At 36.5% G+C, this 17,497-nt stretch overlaps 1 protein-coding gene across 1 annotated transcript in view; it reads left to right on the top strand.

Annotated features, from left to right (window-relative positions):
* The window catches only part of LOC145297818 (uncharacterized), a 174,820-nt gene that overhangs the window by 63,156 nt on the left and 94,167 nt on the right, over positions 1–17,497 (top strand). Inside the window, exons 2-3 of the mRNA XM_080144129.1 lie at positions 3,729–3,769; positions 9,706–9,872. Coding sequence (XP_080000255.1) covers positions 3,729–3,769; positions 9,706–9,872 — 208 coding nt within the window. The remainder of the gene's footprint in view (positions 1–3,728; positions 3,770–9,705; positions 9,873–17,497) is intronic.

Genomic DNA, 17,497 nt, shown 5'->3' with positions numbered 1-17,497 from the left:
GAATGGAATGTTGTTGTTCCCTTCACCTTATATGGTGGATCTTTGGCTATGATCACAGCATAGTGTCTGTGTGGCAGGCAGTGCCAAGGATAAGAATTATTATGATTACTTGTTAAATTATTTAGGTTAAAAAGATATTCAGAAAAATGTGTCACTTGTCCTGCCCATCGTCACCACTCTCTCCCCTTCCCCATTGTCTTCCCCTCTATTTTATTGGCACAGATGATGTTAAACATTCCACCACGCATTGTCTTGAAATGTCAGTCAGTTAGGCTGACCTAATCTCCGGGTTTTCTATGTCTCCGTTTTGGGTTTTCTGCGTTTCCATTTTGACGTCTTTCATGCCATTCCCAGATCACCCGGATCCAGGATCTGACCGACTTTCCTTTCACGTCATTCTTGGGGCACCTGCCAAATATCCAACAGGTGTAGCAACCAATGAAAAGGAAACCTTTGGGCTGTCCTTGACTATAGTCGAACACCGAACACTTAGCTTTAGTATGTTAACAGTATAAGGGTCAAATAATTAAATTCTACAGTGTTCAGTTAAATTTTTTTTTTTTTTAACAATTTCTTGATTGTTAACTATACTGCAATTTTATTATTTACCCATAATCCTTGAAATAGATTGTTGATCCGCCAACAAAGGACGGATTGGACCTAGTAATTCACTCCCATTTGTTTGTTCGTATTTTTCAATAATTACACCTTAGATTTTTTAAAATTTTGCAGAAACCTTAGTCATGGTGAAAGTAAATTTTTGCCAGAATGGATTTTCCGGAATAACTCTGGTCACATCCCCCCCCCCCCCAACCTCCAGGGGTAAAATTGCGTTCGTCTGTTTGTTTTTTTTCTCGATAACCATGCCGTTGATATTTTTTTTTTTTTTTTTTTTTTTTTTAATTTTGTACAAACATTGGTCAAGGTGAAATTTCCACTTGTGGAGGGGGGACTCCACATGCTCGGCTTATTTACATAAACAATTGAGTACGAGAGCTTTTTCTGATAAATTTAATCCTCGATGAAATCCTCATTATTTTTTTTTTTTTTCATGGCACCATCTGTTTCCGCATTTATTCAAAAAATTTAATTAGACTTCCACGCAAATCATAAATAACAGTTTTCTTTGAATTTAACGTTTTAATATACTTTTGCGAGGTTTGATTTTATCAAGTCGCAATATTAACAGCCATTTGTTCGAACGCAAATAACAAGAAAAGACAAAAATATGAAAGAAAAAGGTTTAAGTTTCCCAAAAATAAAAAACAGTAAAAAAAAAAATCAAATAGAGATTTTTTTTTTTACCATGAGTAAATGTAAGGAACTAAGGGGAGGTAACTAAGTTTAGACAAAAGGAGTTATTACTCTTGTTGTTGCAACAGCGTTCACCCTAGTCGTTGAGTTGAACTGGCTTCTTCTTTCTCTCTCTTTGATGGAATGGTGATTACTGGCCAGCTGTGGCACTCTTCACGATTTGTTGCCATTGACTCTGGTTCTGTGCCATTCTGAGCAACTCAGCCATGCTAATGTCCACAATGTCCTTCATCTTGTCTGGCATTCTTGTTTTTGGTCTTCCACATCCTCTTTTGCCAGGGTTTGTACCAAAGAGCAGATCTTTTGTTAGGCCATCTGTTCTGGTCACATGTCCCAAAAATCACAATTTCCTGTCATTAATGTTGTCCAGCAGTTTTTGGCATGGTTCAATCTTCTCCAGAACCGATTGGTTTGTACGTTTGTCCACCCAGCTTCACTATTCAAAAGCAGGAATGTTCCTCTTGACCTTTTCAACACCCAACATTTTGCTCGGTATTTTGCTATTGAGAATACCAAAGCTTGCACGAATCATTTCTTTGTGCGTTGTGCTTTTTCTCTGGCCTACACAAAATCTTTAATCGCAGCAACCTCTCTCCCACGTAATAAGTGGTGAACCCCATGTAAAAAAAAAAAAAAAAAAGGTCACAGTCTTGAACAAGATCTAACAGAATGGCTTGTTCCTATTTACTTGCCTCCCCACGAGGGCAGAGTTAAACACAAGGTCGGTTTTTAATGTGGGAAAAATCCACTCCCCAAAAAGGGGCCCTCTGGATAGGAACAAAAATAAAAATTGTCTCAGTCATGAAGGATTTCTCCTCCACTGACCGAAGACGGAAAAGGTGAAGTGTAGCATCAGAAAAATATACAGAAATCTTTGTATTTACTGAAATTCCAGTTTCTTTAGATGATGCAGTGGCTTTTAAGGAGTTTCTTTTGGCTGGATTTTCATCCTAGAAACATTACCGGAGTCCTTAACAGCAAGTTGGCAACTTATATTAAAAACTGATGCAACTGCAGTGTCCTTTTATAGGTTTTTGCATGGAATTTTTTTGATTATTCTAGATTGTTCTTAAAATGTTAGAATATTTTAATGTTTGATAAAATGTCATACTACAGAATTTTTTTGATTATTCTGGATTGTTCTTAAAATGTTAGAATATTTTAATGTTTGATAAAATGTCATACTACAGAATTTTTTTGATTATTCTGGATTGTTCTTAAAATGTTAGAATATTTTAATGTTTGATAAAATGTCATACTACAGAATTTTTTTGATTATTCTGGATTGTTCTTAAAATGTTAGAATATTTTAATGTTTGATAAAATGTCATACTACAGAATTTTTTTGATTATTCTGGATTGTTCTTAAAATGTTAGAATATTTTAATGTTTGATAAAATGTCATACTACAGAATTTTTTTGATTATTCTGGATTGTTCTTAAAATGTTAGAATATTTTAATGTTTGATAAAATGTCATACTACAGAATTTTCTTTGATTATTCTGGATTGTTCTTAAAATGTTAGAATATTTTAATGTTTGATAAAATGTCATACTACAGAATTTTCTTTGATTATTCTGAATTGTTCTTAAAATGTTAGAATATTTTAATGTTTGATAAAATGTCATACTACAGAATTTTTTTGATTATTCTGGATTGTTCTTAAAATGTTAGAATATTTTAATGTTTGATAAAATGTCATACTACAGAATTTTCTTTGATTATTCTGGATGGTTTGAAAACGTCCTAAATAGAATATTTTATTATATTTTATAGTAATAACATTTTTTATAAGAAAAATAGAATGTCATAACACTTTTTATAAGGAAAATGTCATAAGACATATCCTATAGAATCCATTATATGGTAAAAGATTGGTCAGAAGATTTCACCGCAACTCCATTCACCAACTTGTTTCATTAACATATTTTTTAGTTCAGGAGTTGGCAACCTCCAGCTTGACTTACTGAAATGTCTGCGAAAAAAGCAACCCCTCCTTGTACAAAACTGCCCAGTTGAGGGTGAAGGAATCAATGTTTATGCCCAATTTTTTTATATTTGTCATCCGAAGGATTGAGTTTGAAAATGATACTGATCTTTTAAGGATTCGTCGCGTGTGTGGAAAGTTTTTTTCGATACATACTAACACACACACACACACACACACATTTTGCCTTTTATATATTAGAAAATGGGCAATTGGTTGTGCTAGATGTAAAATAACAATTAACCATTATTACGATGAAACTAATTTTGATTGAGATGAAATAATGTTGCAATAGAAATTTTATTGAGATTTTAAAAGTTGCTTCCCTCCCTCATTTATTTTTACTGCATTTATTTTTTACTGATTTGTTTGAAAAATGATTTTGTCAGCTCGTTGCTAACATGCTTTCATATTTTTTTCTTATAGAAAACTTTTCATTGGAAGATTAAGCTGGGAAACTCAATCAGGTACGTTTTTTTTTTCTTAGATTGTTTTTATGCAACTAGGACATCGCTATGAACTAATAAGTAAATAAAAATTTGGTCAATATGTGTGTGTATGTATATATATATATATATATATATATATATATATATATATATATATATATATGTCAAAAACGTCATAAATTGCACATATATATAGTCCGACCAATTTGATGGAACCTCCTGATATTAACTTCCTTTGACAAGGAAGACCTGATATTTTATTTGCAAACTTTGCTTTAATATAAGCTGTATCACCTGGAGAGATCTCTAGTTACTGGTAACGAACTGACTGAAACATGTTCATGACTGTGTAGCAACATATTACTGCTTATGTAAAAACAAATAAAGAGTGTATGTATGTGTGTGTATATATATATATATATATATTAGCAAGGCCACTCGGTGTTGCTCGGGATCGTATAAGACAATGAGAAAAAATTTGAAAATACCTGTTATTCTTAGAATAGAGGAAGTTTTTATGTTTATGTATCTGAAGCTTAGATGACATTTCAGAACCTATCAGGTTGGCGACTCTTTTTTTGAACCTTGTCCAGGAGTGAGAGACAAGCAGCAGATGCACCAGCCCAAATGTGACAACAGTACTCCATACATGGGCGAATGGTGGCCTTGTAGAGGTACAGGATACTTTCAGGCGTAAGTAATTTTCTGGCACAGTAGAGAGCCCACCTTCTTTGCAGCAGCCTTGGCAATGCTCTCAATGTATATATTCCAGTTCATGTTCCCTATAAGCATCGAAGGTATGGATATATGGTCCAAGCATTTTTCCAAAGTGTCTGCAGTTTTTATTTTTTGTGTAGGCATCTACACATCGGCAAGAATGTGTGTGATAGGCTCTGCAGGGAATTGTGGGAAGTTGTTTGTTTTTTTAAATAGTAGTTAGGTACGAGCGAAGGTCATTGGGACTGCTGGCGGTGGTGGGATGTTAGTGTCGATGGGAAAGGGAGGAGAGCGTGTCGGTTCTGGGGTCAGTAACTGAAATGGGTTGGATGTGAGGAAGTGGGAGTTATGCTAGGCATTTAAGTATATTGGTACAGTTTTGAAATGCGATTTAATTGAGATTAGGTCTTTTCATTTTGATATAAATAGCTTCAAGAATTTTAAGCCTCTTTACATTCATTTCGTAGTGTAGTATTTTTGTGTTGACTAAAATTTCTCTGAAATTCATGGGGGGGGCAGTGATATTTTTTATGTAAATGCTGGAAGATGGCACTATAGTCAACATTATGGTAGGTGAGGCAGCGTGATAATGTTATGATCGTATTTCCAACGTAACTATTAACTGCATTGTTGTTATAGAAGTTACATTCTCCCAAGGGGCATTTGAACTGATAGATGACGTTGGTCCATTCTAGTGGTTTCTAGTAAACTAGCCTGGGTACCTGGCATTGCCCAGGTGTTTGGAGGTGTTTGTTGAGCAGAAAAAAAAAAAAATTGGGGGGGGGGGGGGGGGAAGTGGTAGTAGGCAGGCAGGTTTGAACCCGTGCCGTGAAGAAGGAAAAGAATAGGAAAAAAAACATGACGTCTTTGCCGTTGCATCCATTGCCAAACCGAAAGTGGCAAAGGTTTAAATTAAGGCTAGTCAATCAAAAAGAGGAGATGACTTTCGAAAATATCAACGAAAAAGCGACCAATTGAGGGTGAAGGAATTAATATTTTAAGCCAATTTTCCGATGTTTGTCGTCTGAAGGGTTGAGCTTCTAAACGATTCCAATCTCGTGAAAATCCGTTGCCTTTGTCGAAAGTTTTAGGCATACATACATACATACATTCAGTGAGATTTATATAATAAACTAGTGGGGGGGATACCCGGTGTTGCCCGGGTGTTTGGAGGTGTGTGTGTTGGGGGGGGGAGTAGTAGATCTAAACAATCCTGTTTGAAAAAAACCCCCAGACACCTAACCATTTCAGCCACGAGGGGAGGGGAAGTGAAACCTGTATTAATTTATCGTTTATAAAGTGAAATTTAACAGGTGCTTGAAAGTTAAGTCGCGTGATGTTTGACCTTGCCACGACTTGCGCTGCAAGCCAGTTTCTGTTTTCCCCGCCCCCATCATTCGCGTTTTTTATACTGAAAAGCGAAAGAAACGTGTGGCGATCGAAAAATCTGGAAAAAATAGCGTGTGAAAGTCGGTCGAATTAAATACACACGCGACCCCCGTTCGTAACTCGGACTTATTGTTTAGACAGCATATAAAAAGTTTTAAGGAGTGAGCCGACTGAGAAGCCTGGCGAAAAAAACCTTTTGTGGGCATACAGAAAAAGTGCACACACATACAACATTTTCGCTTTTATATATAGATGATAAATCTAATGTTATTGTTGTCTACAGGAGAGGTGCATGTTTTTTTATAGCGATTTTTTTTTTTTTTTTTTGTAACCTAAAGTGCAGATGCATTTAATTGCAGTAGAATAGGTTGATTGTATTGGAGTTATGATGCTGTGGAGTATGGCTGTTAGTGGTGGTGGTGGTGGTGTTGTTTAACTTCTGGAGCTTGGAGTTTATGTGTTGATCAACGATATGATTTGGGAAACTGTTGTTGATTGTTAATATTTTTTAGTTCAATAAGTAGTATTCTTTTGTTGGAAGAGATAAGTTTTGCTTGGTTGACAATGAAAAAATGCTGCCTGAAATCCAATTTTTAGTGTTATAGAATCTATATATTAACACGATAGCGTGTGTTATTTTCTGTTGCGCTTACATCCAGGTCATTTAATTGTTATGTACTTCCATTTCTTGTCATAAATAATTTTACCAAGAATTCTTCGTAAGTTTTGATTCAGTTTCGATTATAGCTGATGGCGCTTAAGTCATCTATTTTTTTTTTTATAAATAATTTTACCAGAATTCTTCATAAGTTTTGGTTTCGATTATAGCTAATGGCACCTTAGTAATCTATTTTTATTTTATAAATAATTTTATCAACAATTCTGTATAAGTTTTGGTTTCAGTTTCGATTATAACTGAAGGAACTAAAGTTATATATATATATATATATATATACTAGACAACCTGTGACCCGTTGGGTCAGTATGTTATATAAGCTATGGAATAAATGTATGAGCGTGACACTTGTGATGTAAAGAAAAAAGTTTTTTGTGACATAACAGAAACATTTCTATGAAAGTATATTAAAATGAAAAAAGAATATAGATAGATTTCTATGAGTCGTTCTGTTTATAATTGTTTATTTTTGAAAAAAAAAAAAACTTACAGCCATTGAATTATAAATGTTTTCTCAATTATTAAATCATTTCTCTCTGATAGACTCATAAGAGTAGTGGTTGATGGGCAGAAATCAGAGGCCCACAGTATTAATGCTGGAGTCCCTCAGGGGTCCATCCTGGACCCAACTCTCTTCCTGATCTACATCAATGATCCCCCAAAACACATACTTAAATCAGTCGTTGACATCTATGCTGATGACACGACCATCTATGGCAACACATCAAAGGCCGTAAATGACAAAATTCTCTCTCCTCTGATCTTGAGCACATGGTACAGTGGAGGAAGAGGTGGCTGGTCACTTTTAATGCATCTAAAACCAAGCTTCTATCTTTACATCATCAATGCTCTGATCTCCATCTGGCATTAATTGAAATGGATAGCTCTCGTCTTGGGGAGGCTCCATGTTTTGACAAGCTTCTGGGCTTGACCTTTACTCCTGATCTGAAATGGAACATATACATCAAATCTGTTGCCCAGGTCGCTGGGAAAATGGTAGGATCCTTCTACTGCTCCAGAAGATATCTCACTACTGATGCAATTCTCTATCTGTATAAAAGCCAAGTACGTCCAAGGATGGAGTACTGCTGCCCCATCTGGGCAGGAGCTGCTAAAAACAGCCTATCCTGCCTTGACAGAGTACAAAATAGACTTTATGGCTTAGTGGGGGATACCCTTTTCTCTTCCCTCCAAGGCCCAGAGACCACTCGAGGATAAAGGTTAAGAGTGTACAGTAGTCAATTGAACAATATAGTAATTGTTAATGGAAATTTGGTAAATTTGTTAACTAAATGGAACAGCTCATCAAGAACTTGTTTACATTGGACTTGAAGACAACCAGATTGTAGTCAGCTGGAAAGCAGGAGAACGGAAGACAGTTCCACAGGCATGCAGTTCTAAGAAAGAAGCTTTTTTCATGGAATCTACATTTAGGTTTAGGCACATGAAGCCTCCCCAAGATGAGAGCCATCCATTTCAATTGATGCCAAATAGGGATCAGAGCGTTGATGATGTAAATATATGAGCTTGGTTTTGGATGCATTAAAAGTAATCAGCCACCTCTTCCCCCACTGTACCACGCGTTCAAGATCAGAGGAGAGAGAATTTTGTCATTTACAGCCTTTGATGTGTTGCCATAGATGGTCGTGTCATCAGCATAGATGTCAACGAATGAATTAAGTATGTGTTTTGGGAGATCATTGATGTAGATCAGGAAGAGAGTTGGGCCCAGGATGGACCCCTGAGGGACTCCAGCATTAATACTGTGGGCCTCTGATTTCTGCCCATCAACCACTACTCTTATGAACCTATCGGAGAGAAATGATTTAATAATTGAGAAAACATTTCCAGTTATACCGTAGCTGGAAATCTTGTGAAGTAGTCCCTTATGCCATAGCTTATCAAAGGCCTTCGATATGTCAAGAGCAATTGCCCTAGAAAGGAAGCCTTTGTTGAAGGATTCACTAATCCTATGAGATATTACTGTTAGCACATTTGCTGTAGATCTAGCTGATGGAAACTATATTGCATGTCACTAAGAAGGTTATTTCTGCTGAGGTGGTTGACTACTTCTCTATTTAATATGGATTCCAGCAGCTTACACACAGGAGACTTATTGGTCTGTTCTGAGAGGGAGATGACTTTTCACCTGAATTCTTAAATACAGGGCATACTGATGAGGTTTTACAGGGTGTTGGAAAGCACTTCTCCTTAAGGCAACGCTTAAACAGTTTTGTAAGTATGGGGGCAAGTTCTGGTTGAAGCTTTTTCAACACTATAATTGGAATGCTGTCTGGGCCAGTTGCTTTACTGGAATCAAGGTTCTTGATTAGCTTGGCGACATCATGCACAGATATTTGTATGTTGCATAGTGTGTTGTCTGGAAATACGGGAAGTTGATGGCTTTCATTGCAAAGGGTAGAATTAGCTGCAAAGCTCTTGGCAAATAGTTTGGCCTTGTCTGATGCTGACGAGATGACCTCAGGTCCATTGATGATGGCTGGGATAGAACACATGCTTCTGTTCAGAATCCTGTTTGCTATTTGCCAAAACTGGTGAGAACCAAGCAGCTGGTCAGCTACTTTGGATTTAACAGACTGGGCATATAGCTCTCTTGCATTTTTTATTACTCTTTTACAGTGGTTGCTGGCAGTCCTGAAAGCAGCTTTAGTCTCAGTACATCTATTACGTTGGTAGCTATGGAAAAAGTGATTTCTGTGCGTGATGGCAGCAGCACATTCTGGGGAGAACCATAGCTGGCTGTTAGGTTTTTGTTGGAATTTTTTCTATAGTATCAGGTCTGATACTATAGAGGACACATCCTTTTTAAACATGGAATGCAGAGGTAGATCAGATATGAATGTACGGAAGCTATCCCAATCAGCCATAGAGTATTGATATACAATACGGTGGAGAGGTATGTCTGAAGACTTAGTACATTTCATTTTTATCTTAACTGATACAACCAAGTGGCCGGAGGATCCCAGAGGAACTCTTTCCTTAAGGAATTTATATAGTGTTGTGTGTGTCCAGAGAGAGGAATGGGTCGTACAGTGGAAAAAGAGGGATAAATGGTAAATGGTAAGCCTATCAAGTTTTTTTTTTCTATTTTTAACTGAAATTTTTTTATTTTATTTTATTTGACTTTATTTTATGTTATTTGATTTTTCAGATACTTTGCTAAATTACTTCAGTCGTTACGGCGAAGTAATTGATTGCGTTGTGATGAAAAACAAAGAGACTGGTTGTTCGAGGGGTTTCGGGTTCGTCACGTACAAAGACCCAGAATGTGTTCATTTAATCTTGTCTGGTGGACCACACATTATCGATGGACGACAAGTAAGCTATTATTTGAGTTGTACAACAATTTTTGTCGGATGAGAGTTTGCATCGGAGTGGTGATGTAAGAGTTTGTCACATTTTGATGAAGAACCCTTTATACAACGGTCCTGGATATGACCTAAAACTATATCCGATGGTGAGGCCTCAGATTGCGGGCCTTGGGGAGTGTGGAGCCACCCTTTAATTGCCATTGCTCCCAGGTCCACTCTGGCCCGGAGTGGTAGTACCTGTTAGGGTCCCAACTATAGGTTAAATAGAATCCGACTTAAAAAAACAAATATACTCCATTAAAAATCGTTCCTCAAAATAACTAGATTCGGCATTAAATAACCTGAAAAAGGTTGATATGCCGTAAAACAAAAACAACCCACCAACCAACATTTTGATGGTTGTATTAGTCATTAGAATCTATTAAAACTGCTTGTCACCGTGCACACTTAGTGTCTGTACGTATATGAATAAGAGTAGATGACAATTTGTAACATTGCGTGGAGAATTGTTCAATCCTCACAAACTGATTTTTATCGTCTTCATTGATAAAAACTTTTGGTTATCTTTCAGATGCAAGGTTTATTGTTTACTTGCGGTTTTAACGATGTAAGATTCCGTTGTACGGAAGACCAAATTGGCCAAAATGTCTATGATGTTTTTATTGGCGCTTTTCTTCGTATTTTTAATAACATTTTTTTGCACCATTTACAAGTTCTATTTACAAATAATTTTTTTAATACTGTAATAGTAAAATAAAGATACATTTATTAATTATACGGAAAAAGTATCTCGTAATGTTTTCACACGAGATTTTTTTCCTGTTGATTTCTCTCTTTTTTTTTTTTAATATTAAAATTGATGTAAAGTGATTTTCAAGCCTTTAACATGACGGAGTTTATAATGAAAACCAAATTACCGTTAAAATTAAAATAATCTTTATTAGAAATTTGTAACAAAATTATAAAACTATTAGATTAAAATTGAGAACTTTTAATTAAACAACGTGAACATTTTATAATGAGTGTTTTCATGAAATGTATTTTTAATAATAAAAAAAGTGAACTTTTTTTACTTAAACTTCATAAAAAAAACGTATCCAATATAGAATTTTACTAAAATAATTTTACTATTACAGTATTAAAAAAAGTATTTGTAAAAAAAATCTTGTAAATGGTGCAAAAAAATGTTATTAAAAAATACGAAGAAAAGCGCCAATAAAAACATCGTAGACGTATATTATCATTTAAACAGTATATCAATTTAAATATTTAAATTCAGTATATAAATTTAAATATTTAAATTATGGCCGATTTGATCTTCCGTACAACGGAATCTTACATCGTTACAATCGCAAGTAAACAAGGAACCTTGCATCTGAAAGATAACCAAACTTTCTTTTTCCTTTTGCCGGCACATGAGTAGTTGATCAGTGGAAAGTGACAGCTTTTTACGTGGTGATGCAGCAGTCATAAAGATGTTGGTCTTTTTCCTTTTTGTGACTGGAATAATAGAAACAATTAGAAAGAACAACAAATAACTTCATTATTTACTCTGGGATTTTATTTCTTATGAGTGTTGGGATGCTCAATTGTAATTGGAAAACTCAAAAAACTTTTTGGGATATTCAAGTCAGAAAATTTTTACCTTAATTTCCAATTCCAAAAATGATTCTTTTAATGTTTTTTTTTTTTCTTAAACTTTTTTTTATTATTGGTACTTAATAAATATTTATTGATTTTAAAACTTATATTTATAGATCATACTTTTGAATTCTGGTAAAAATAGCACAAGTGAAAAAATATATTTTCACTTTGGATACAGGTGAAAAAGTCAAACTCTTGGATAAAATACATAAAGGGAAAACTTTTAGAAATTTGCGTAATTAAAAAAAAAATATCTACATTTAAAAGACAAGGAATAAATCCCCCCCTTCCCTAAAAAAAAAAATTAAATTGATCCCCCCCTTCCCTAAAAAAAAAGAAATTAAATTGATCTTTTAGGCCATTTTAGAATTGGAATTGGTAATTGTATAAATAGTGAGAATTTATAACGGAATTGGTAATTGTGTCGGAATTAAAACTATTGGAATCGTCCTATCACTACTTCTTTCAGTAATTTCTTATCCAACTACCAATGCAATTTTCTATCTGTATAAAAGCCAAGTACGTCCAAGGATGGAGTACTGCTGCCACATCTGGGCAGGAGCTGCTAAAAACAGCCTATCCTGCCTTGACAGAGTACAAAATAGACTTTGTGGTTTGGTGGCGGATGCCCTTTTCTCTTCCTTGCAGCCTCTCTCCCACAGAAGAGACGTTGCGAGCCTGTCTTTGTTTTATCGTTATTTCCATTGCAAGTGCTCGTCTGAGCTCCAATCTCTCGTCCCCCCTTCACCAATCTTTCACGAGAAACACCCGTCTAGCTGAAACTACTGTCAATAATTTTCCCCACTCTTTATCTGTGCCTAAATCCAAACGTAGATTCCATGAGCAGAGCTTCTTTCTCAGAAGTGCACGATTGTGGAACTCTCTTCCGTTCGCCTGTTTCCCACCTGACTACAACTTGGATATCTTCAAATCCAACATAAACAAATTCCTGACAAACCGCCCCCTTAAGTAAGACACTCTATCAAATCTCCGGTACTAATGGTTACTACAATACTATCTCAGTGATTACTGTACACGCAATAACCCTTATCCCTGAGTGGCCTCCAGACCTTGATAAGTGGTGACCCCCATGTGAAAAGAAAACATTAGCATGGATTGCATTCCAAACTTCCTTTCAACCTCCATACGGTGATAGATGCTTTTAAAATTGTCTCTGATCGCAAGTTTTTATCTTCTTTTTTTTGTTTTTAATTTTTTTTTTATTACATTTTCACCCCAAACAAGGCAAATTGCCACTTTGGTGTAGGGGGCTACTATCAGGGGCAGCAACTACTGGGGCACTATGTTTGAATTTGGGCAGCAAGATGTTGGTTCACGTTGCACTTGAACTTCTGCATGTCAGTACAGTTAGGGAAGCAGGGACCTGGAATGGAATTCCAGAGTCTAGCGGTTCTGGGGAAGAAACTACTGGAGTAGAAAGATCTTTTACATCTAGGGATCTCTACTGTGTGGGGGTGGGATTTAGCTGCCTGTCGAGTTTGTCGATGGTGTCTACGTCGTGGGGGCACAAGTGTCTGCAGTTCGTCAGAGCATTCACCATTAAAATACTTGTAGAACAGGTAGAGGGATGCAATGTTTCGTCGATGGGACAGAGGCTGAAGTTAGATGCCAGTTCAGGGCTTATCAGATTGGCGACTCTTTTTTGAACCTTGTCTAGGAGCGAGAGAGTTGTAGCAGATGCACCAGCCCAAATGTGACAACAATACTCCATACATGGGCGAATGGTGACCTTATAGAGGTACAGGATACTTTCAGGTGTCAGTAGTTTTCTAGCACGGTAGAGAGAGCCTACCTTTTTCGCAGCGGCCCTGGCAATGTTTTCAATATAATTGTTCCAACTCATGTTTCCTGTGAATGTTAGGCCAAGCAGTTTCGAGTAGTTTTGCTTCATTCCATCTTCAAATGAGGAATTAACCTGGTCTGTTCATATCTGGGAAGTTTATTAAACAGTGCGGCAATATATAACTTTTTAAACGAACACCTGGACAATAACGTAACATGCGGCTCGTGATTACATGAAAAGAAAAATTCTATTTATTTATTTTTCACAGCTAAGGATTTGTTAAAATCGATCACTAGGAAGATGATTCAAAATATTGTGACTAGTATCCTAATTATGAACGCAGCAGATTAATTTCCTTGCTCAAACATGATTGAAAGTACTCACTAAGAATGGAACAACTATTTTCATGGCAAGTGTTTGACCGAACTCTAATCTAATCCCCCGTTGCCAAACATTCACAAAAAGAAACTCTACTAGCTGCAACCACTATATATGATTTTCCCCACTCTCTATCTATGCCTAAATCCAAACCCAGATTCCATGAACAAAGCTTTTCTCTCAGAACTGCCCGCCTTTGGAACACTGTTCTGCTGGCCTGCTTCCTGCTTGAATACAACATGGTAACTTTCAAATACAGCGTACAAAAGTTCCTGTTAAGCCGTCCCCATAAATAATCAAATTCTGCCTAATTTGCACCATTAGTGATTACTACACCACCACCTTATATTTACTAATCCTTTTCCTTGAGTGGCTTTCGGGCCTTGATAAGTAGTGACTCCCAAGTAAAAAAACAAAGATCCTACATATGACAGTTTGACACGAATACTCAATGGACCATGTAAAATATTGGAACAGCAAAAATAACCTTCTTAGTGACACACAATATGGTTTCCGTTCTGCTAGATCTACAGCAGATGTGCTTACAGTTATATCTCATAGGATTAGCGAATCTCTCGACTGAGGCAACCTTTCTAGGGCAATTGCTCTTGACATATCAAAGGCCTTTGATAGGGTATGGCATAAAGGTTTACTTCACAAGATCTCCAGCTATGGTATAGCTGGAAATGTCTTCTCAATTATTAAATCATTTCTCTCTGATAGGTTCATAAGAGTAGTAGTTGATGGGCAAAAATCAGAAGCTCACAGTATAAATGCTGGAGTCCCTCAGGTGTCCATCCTGGGCCCAACTCTTTTCCTGATCTACATTAATGATCTTCCAAATCACATCCTTACATCATTCGTAGACATTTTTGCTGACGACACTACCATCTATGGTAGCACATCTAAGACAGTAAACGACCAAGTTCTCTCCGATTCTCTCTCCTCTGATCTTGATCACGTTGTACAATGGGGAAAGGAGTGGCTGGTTACTTTTAATGCATCTAAAACCAAGCTTCTATCTTTACATCATCAACGTTATGATCCCCATCTGGCACCAAGTTCTCTCCGATTCTCTCTCCTCTGATCTTGATCACGTTGTACAATGGGGAAAGGAGTGGCTGGTTACTTTTAATGCATCTAAAACCAAGCTTCTATCTTTACATCATCAACATTCTGATCCCCATCTGGCATCAATTAAAATGAATGGCTCTCGTCTTGGGGAGGCCTCAAGTTTTGACAGGCTTCTGGGCTTGACCTTTACTCCTGATCTTAAATTGAATACGTACATCAAATCTGTTGCCAAGGCCACTGGAAAAATGGTCGGATCCTTTCCAGTAGATATCTCACTGCTGATGCAATTCTCTATCTATATAAGAGCCAGATACGTCCAAGGATGGAATACTGTTGCCACATATGGGCAGGAGCTGCTAAAAAAGACTTGTCCTGCCTTGATAGGGTTCAAAATAGACTTAGTGGCCTGGTGGGAGATGTCCTTTTCTCTTCGCTGCAACCTCTATCTCACAGAAGAGATGTTGCGAGTTTGTCTCTGCTTTATCGTTATTTTCATGGAAAGTGTTCAACTGAGCTTCAATCTATGGTCCCCCCTCGCCAGACTTTCACAAGAAACACTAGACTAGCTGAAAACATTATCATTTTCCCCACTCTTTATCTGTGCCTAAACCTAAACATAGATTCCATGATCAAAGCTTCTTTCTTAGAACTGCACGCCTGTGGAATTGTCTTCCATTTTCCTGCTTTTCAGCTGTCTATAATATGGTTGTCTTTAAGTCCAACGTGAACAAGTTTCTGATGAGCCGTTCCACTTAAGTTAACAAATTTACCGAACTTCCATTACTATTGATTACTATATTGTCCTTTTGACTACTCTACACTCTTTAACCCTTATCCTTGAGTGGCCTATCGGCCTGGATAAGTAGTGACGCCTATGTAAAAAGAAAAAGAAAAAAAAAAGCATTTTGTGTTGTTCAATAACGTTTTTTTGACTATTATATAAAGTGTGGTTTTTTTATTTTTTATTTTTAATGTTCTTATCAGTCTGTTAAAGCTAGGGATGGGGCATCCTACTGGATGCCAAGCATTCACTTGCTATTATGTATTCCAACCGAGGGATCTTTTTAAGATTCTAGCTGTCCTTTTAAGTGCAATTGTTTCAATCTCTCTTGCACTTGGTTCACCCACTATATTTGCCAGGTAGTTTTTGAAATGCTTTTTCAGGAGTTCAGCTGCTCCTATAATAACTGGAATGATTGATGTTAAGTTTCTTTTCATGTCATGCATAAGACATTGATATGATGGAGATCTTCCCAAGATTCCAGTTTCTTTTCATGTCATACATAAGACATTGATATGATGGAGATCTTCCCAAGATTCCAGTTTCTTTTCATGTCATGCATAAGACATTGATATGATGGAGATCTTCCCAAGATTCCAGTTTCTTTTCACGTCATGCATAAGACATTGATATACTGGAGATCTTCCCAAAATTCCAGTTTCTTTTCATGTCATACATAAGACATTGATATGATGGAGATCTTCCCAAGATTCCAGTTTCTTTTCATGCCATGCATAAGACATTGATATGATGGAGATCTTCCCAAGATTCCAGTTTCTTTTCACGTCATGCATAAGACATTGATATGATGGAGATCTTCCCAAGATTCCAGTTTCTTTTCATGTCATGCATAAGACATTGATATGATGGAGATCTTCCCAAGATTCCAGTTTCTTTTCACGTCATGCATAAGACATTGGTATTTCGTCATTTTTTCTCTTTCAGTCTATTTAACCCAGCATCATTGAGGATATTAACTTTTACTAAGGTTTCTACTTTCTCCTTGTCCCATATAACTATGTCAAGTTGTCTGTGTGTGTCTCAGATCATAAGTAAAAAAAACAAACTACAAAACACATGAAGTTAGCATATTCTTAATCTGCGTTGCCCTGAACGAATATCTAAAATTTAGGAAAAAAAAAAAAATTAATTCTTTGATCCTAAACTGGTACAGAACTCGTCAGTGGAAGCGGTCGGTTTTCCACTCATTTTATCTACTTAAGGGAAGTAACTCTGGCTTCAACTTCCTTTACATGGACTCTTTCCTTAAGGAATCTATATAAAGTGGCGATGTGTGTCACGAGAAAGGAATGGGTTGTACAGTGGAAAAAAGGAAGTAAATGGTAAGGTAGGGGGAAAGAGGGAGCCGGCTGCAGAAATTTTAATAGAACTGTTACACCCTTGCCCGACGGGTCAACACTGGGTAATCTTGTTATTATCTCTCTCCCTCTCTCTCTTTATTGTTAGGTATCGTTTCAAAACCAGAGGATGTATTTAATTCACACTCATAATATTTTACTCATATTTTTTATGAAGTATGTCTTACATGTGTTTCGTTGAATCACCAAGCAACTAGTCAGTAACAAATGTATGTTCCTTAGAAAACAGAATTTTTTTTTTCCTTGGAATAAAAAAAAAAAAAGATTTGATAAAAAAAAAAATGTAAATAAAAGGAGATGAAGATATTTAACGTTTGTAAAAACACAAGAATAAAGAACCACTTATTTATTGGTTTTTATCCTCCAAAAAAGACGCTTGAATTCAAAGCAGACTTATATAAAAGCCAAGTACGTCCAAGGATGGAGTACTGTTGCCACATCTGGGCAGCAGCTGCTAAAACCACTCTATCCTGCCTTGACAGAGTACAAAATAGGCTTAGTGGGGGATGCCGTTTTCTCTTCCTGCAACCTCTCTCCCACAGGAGAGATGTTGTGAGCCTGTCTTTGTTTTA

This window comes from Euprymna scolopes, chromosome 18 (genome assembly GCF_053919585.1).
Source record: "Euprymna scolopes isolate OS-2025 chromosome 18, ASM5391958v1, whole genome shotgun sequence".
Lineage (NCBI taxonomy): Eukaryota > Metazoa > Mollusca > Cephalopoda > Sepiida > Sepiolidae > Euprymna > Euprymna scolopes.
Note: the sequence above shows the minus strand (reverse complement) of the source record. Positions and strands in the feature narration are given on the sequence as shown.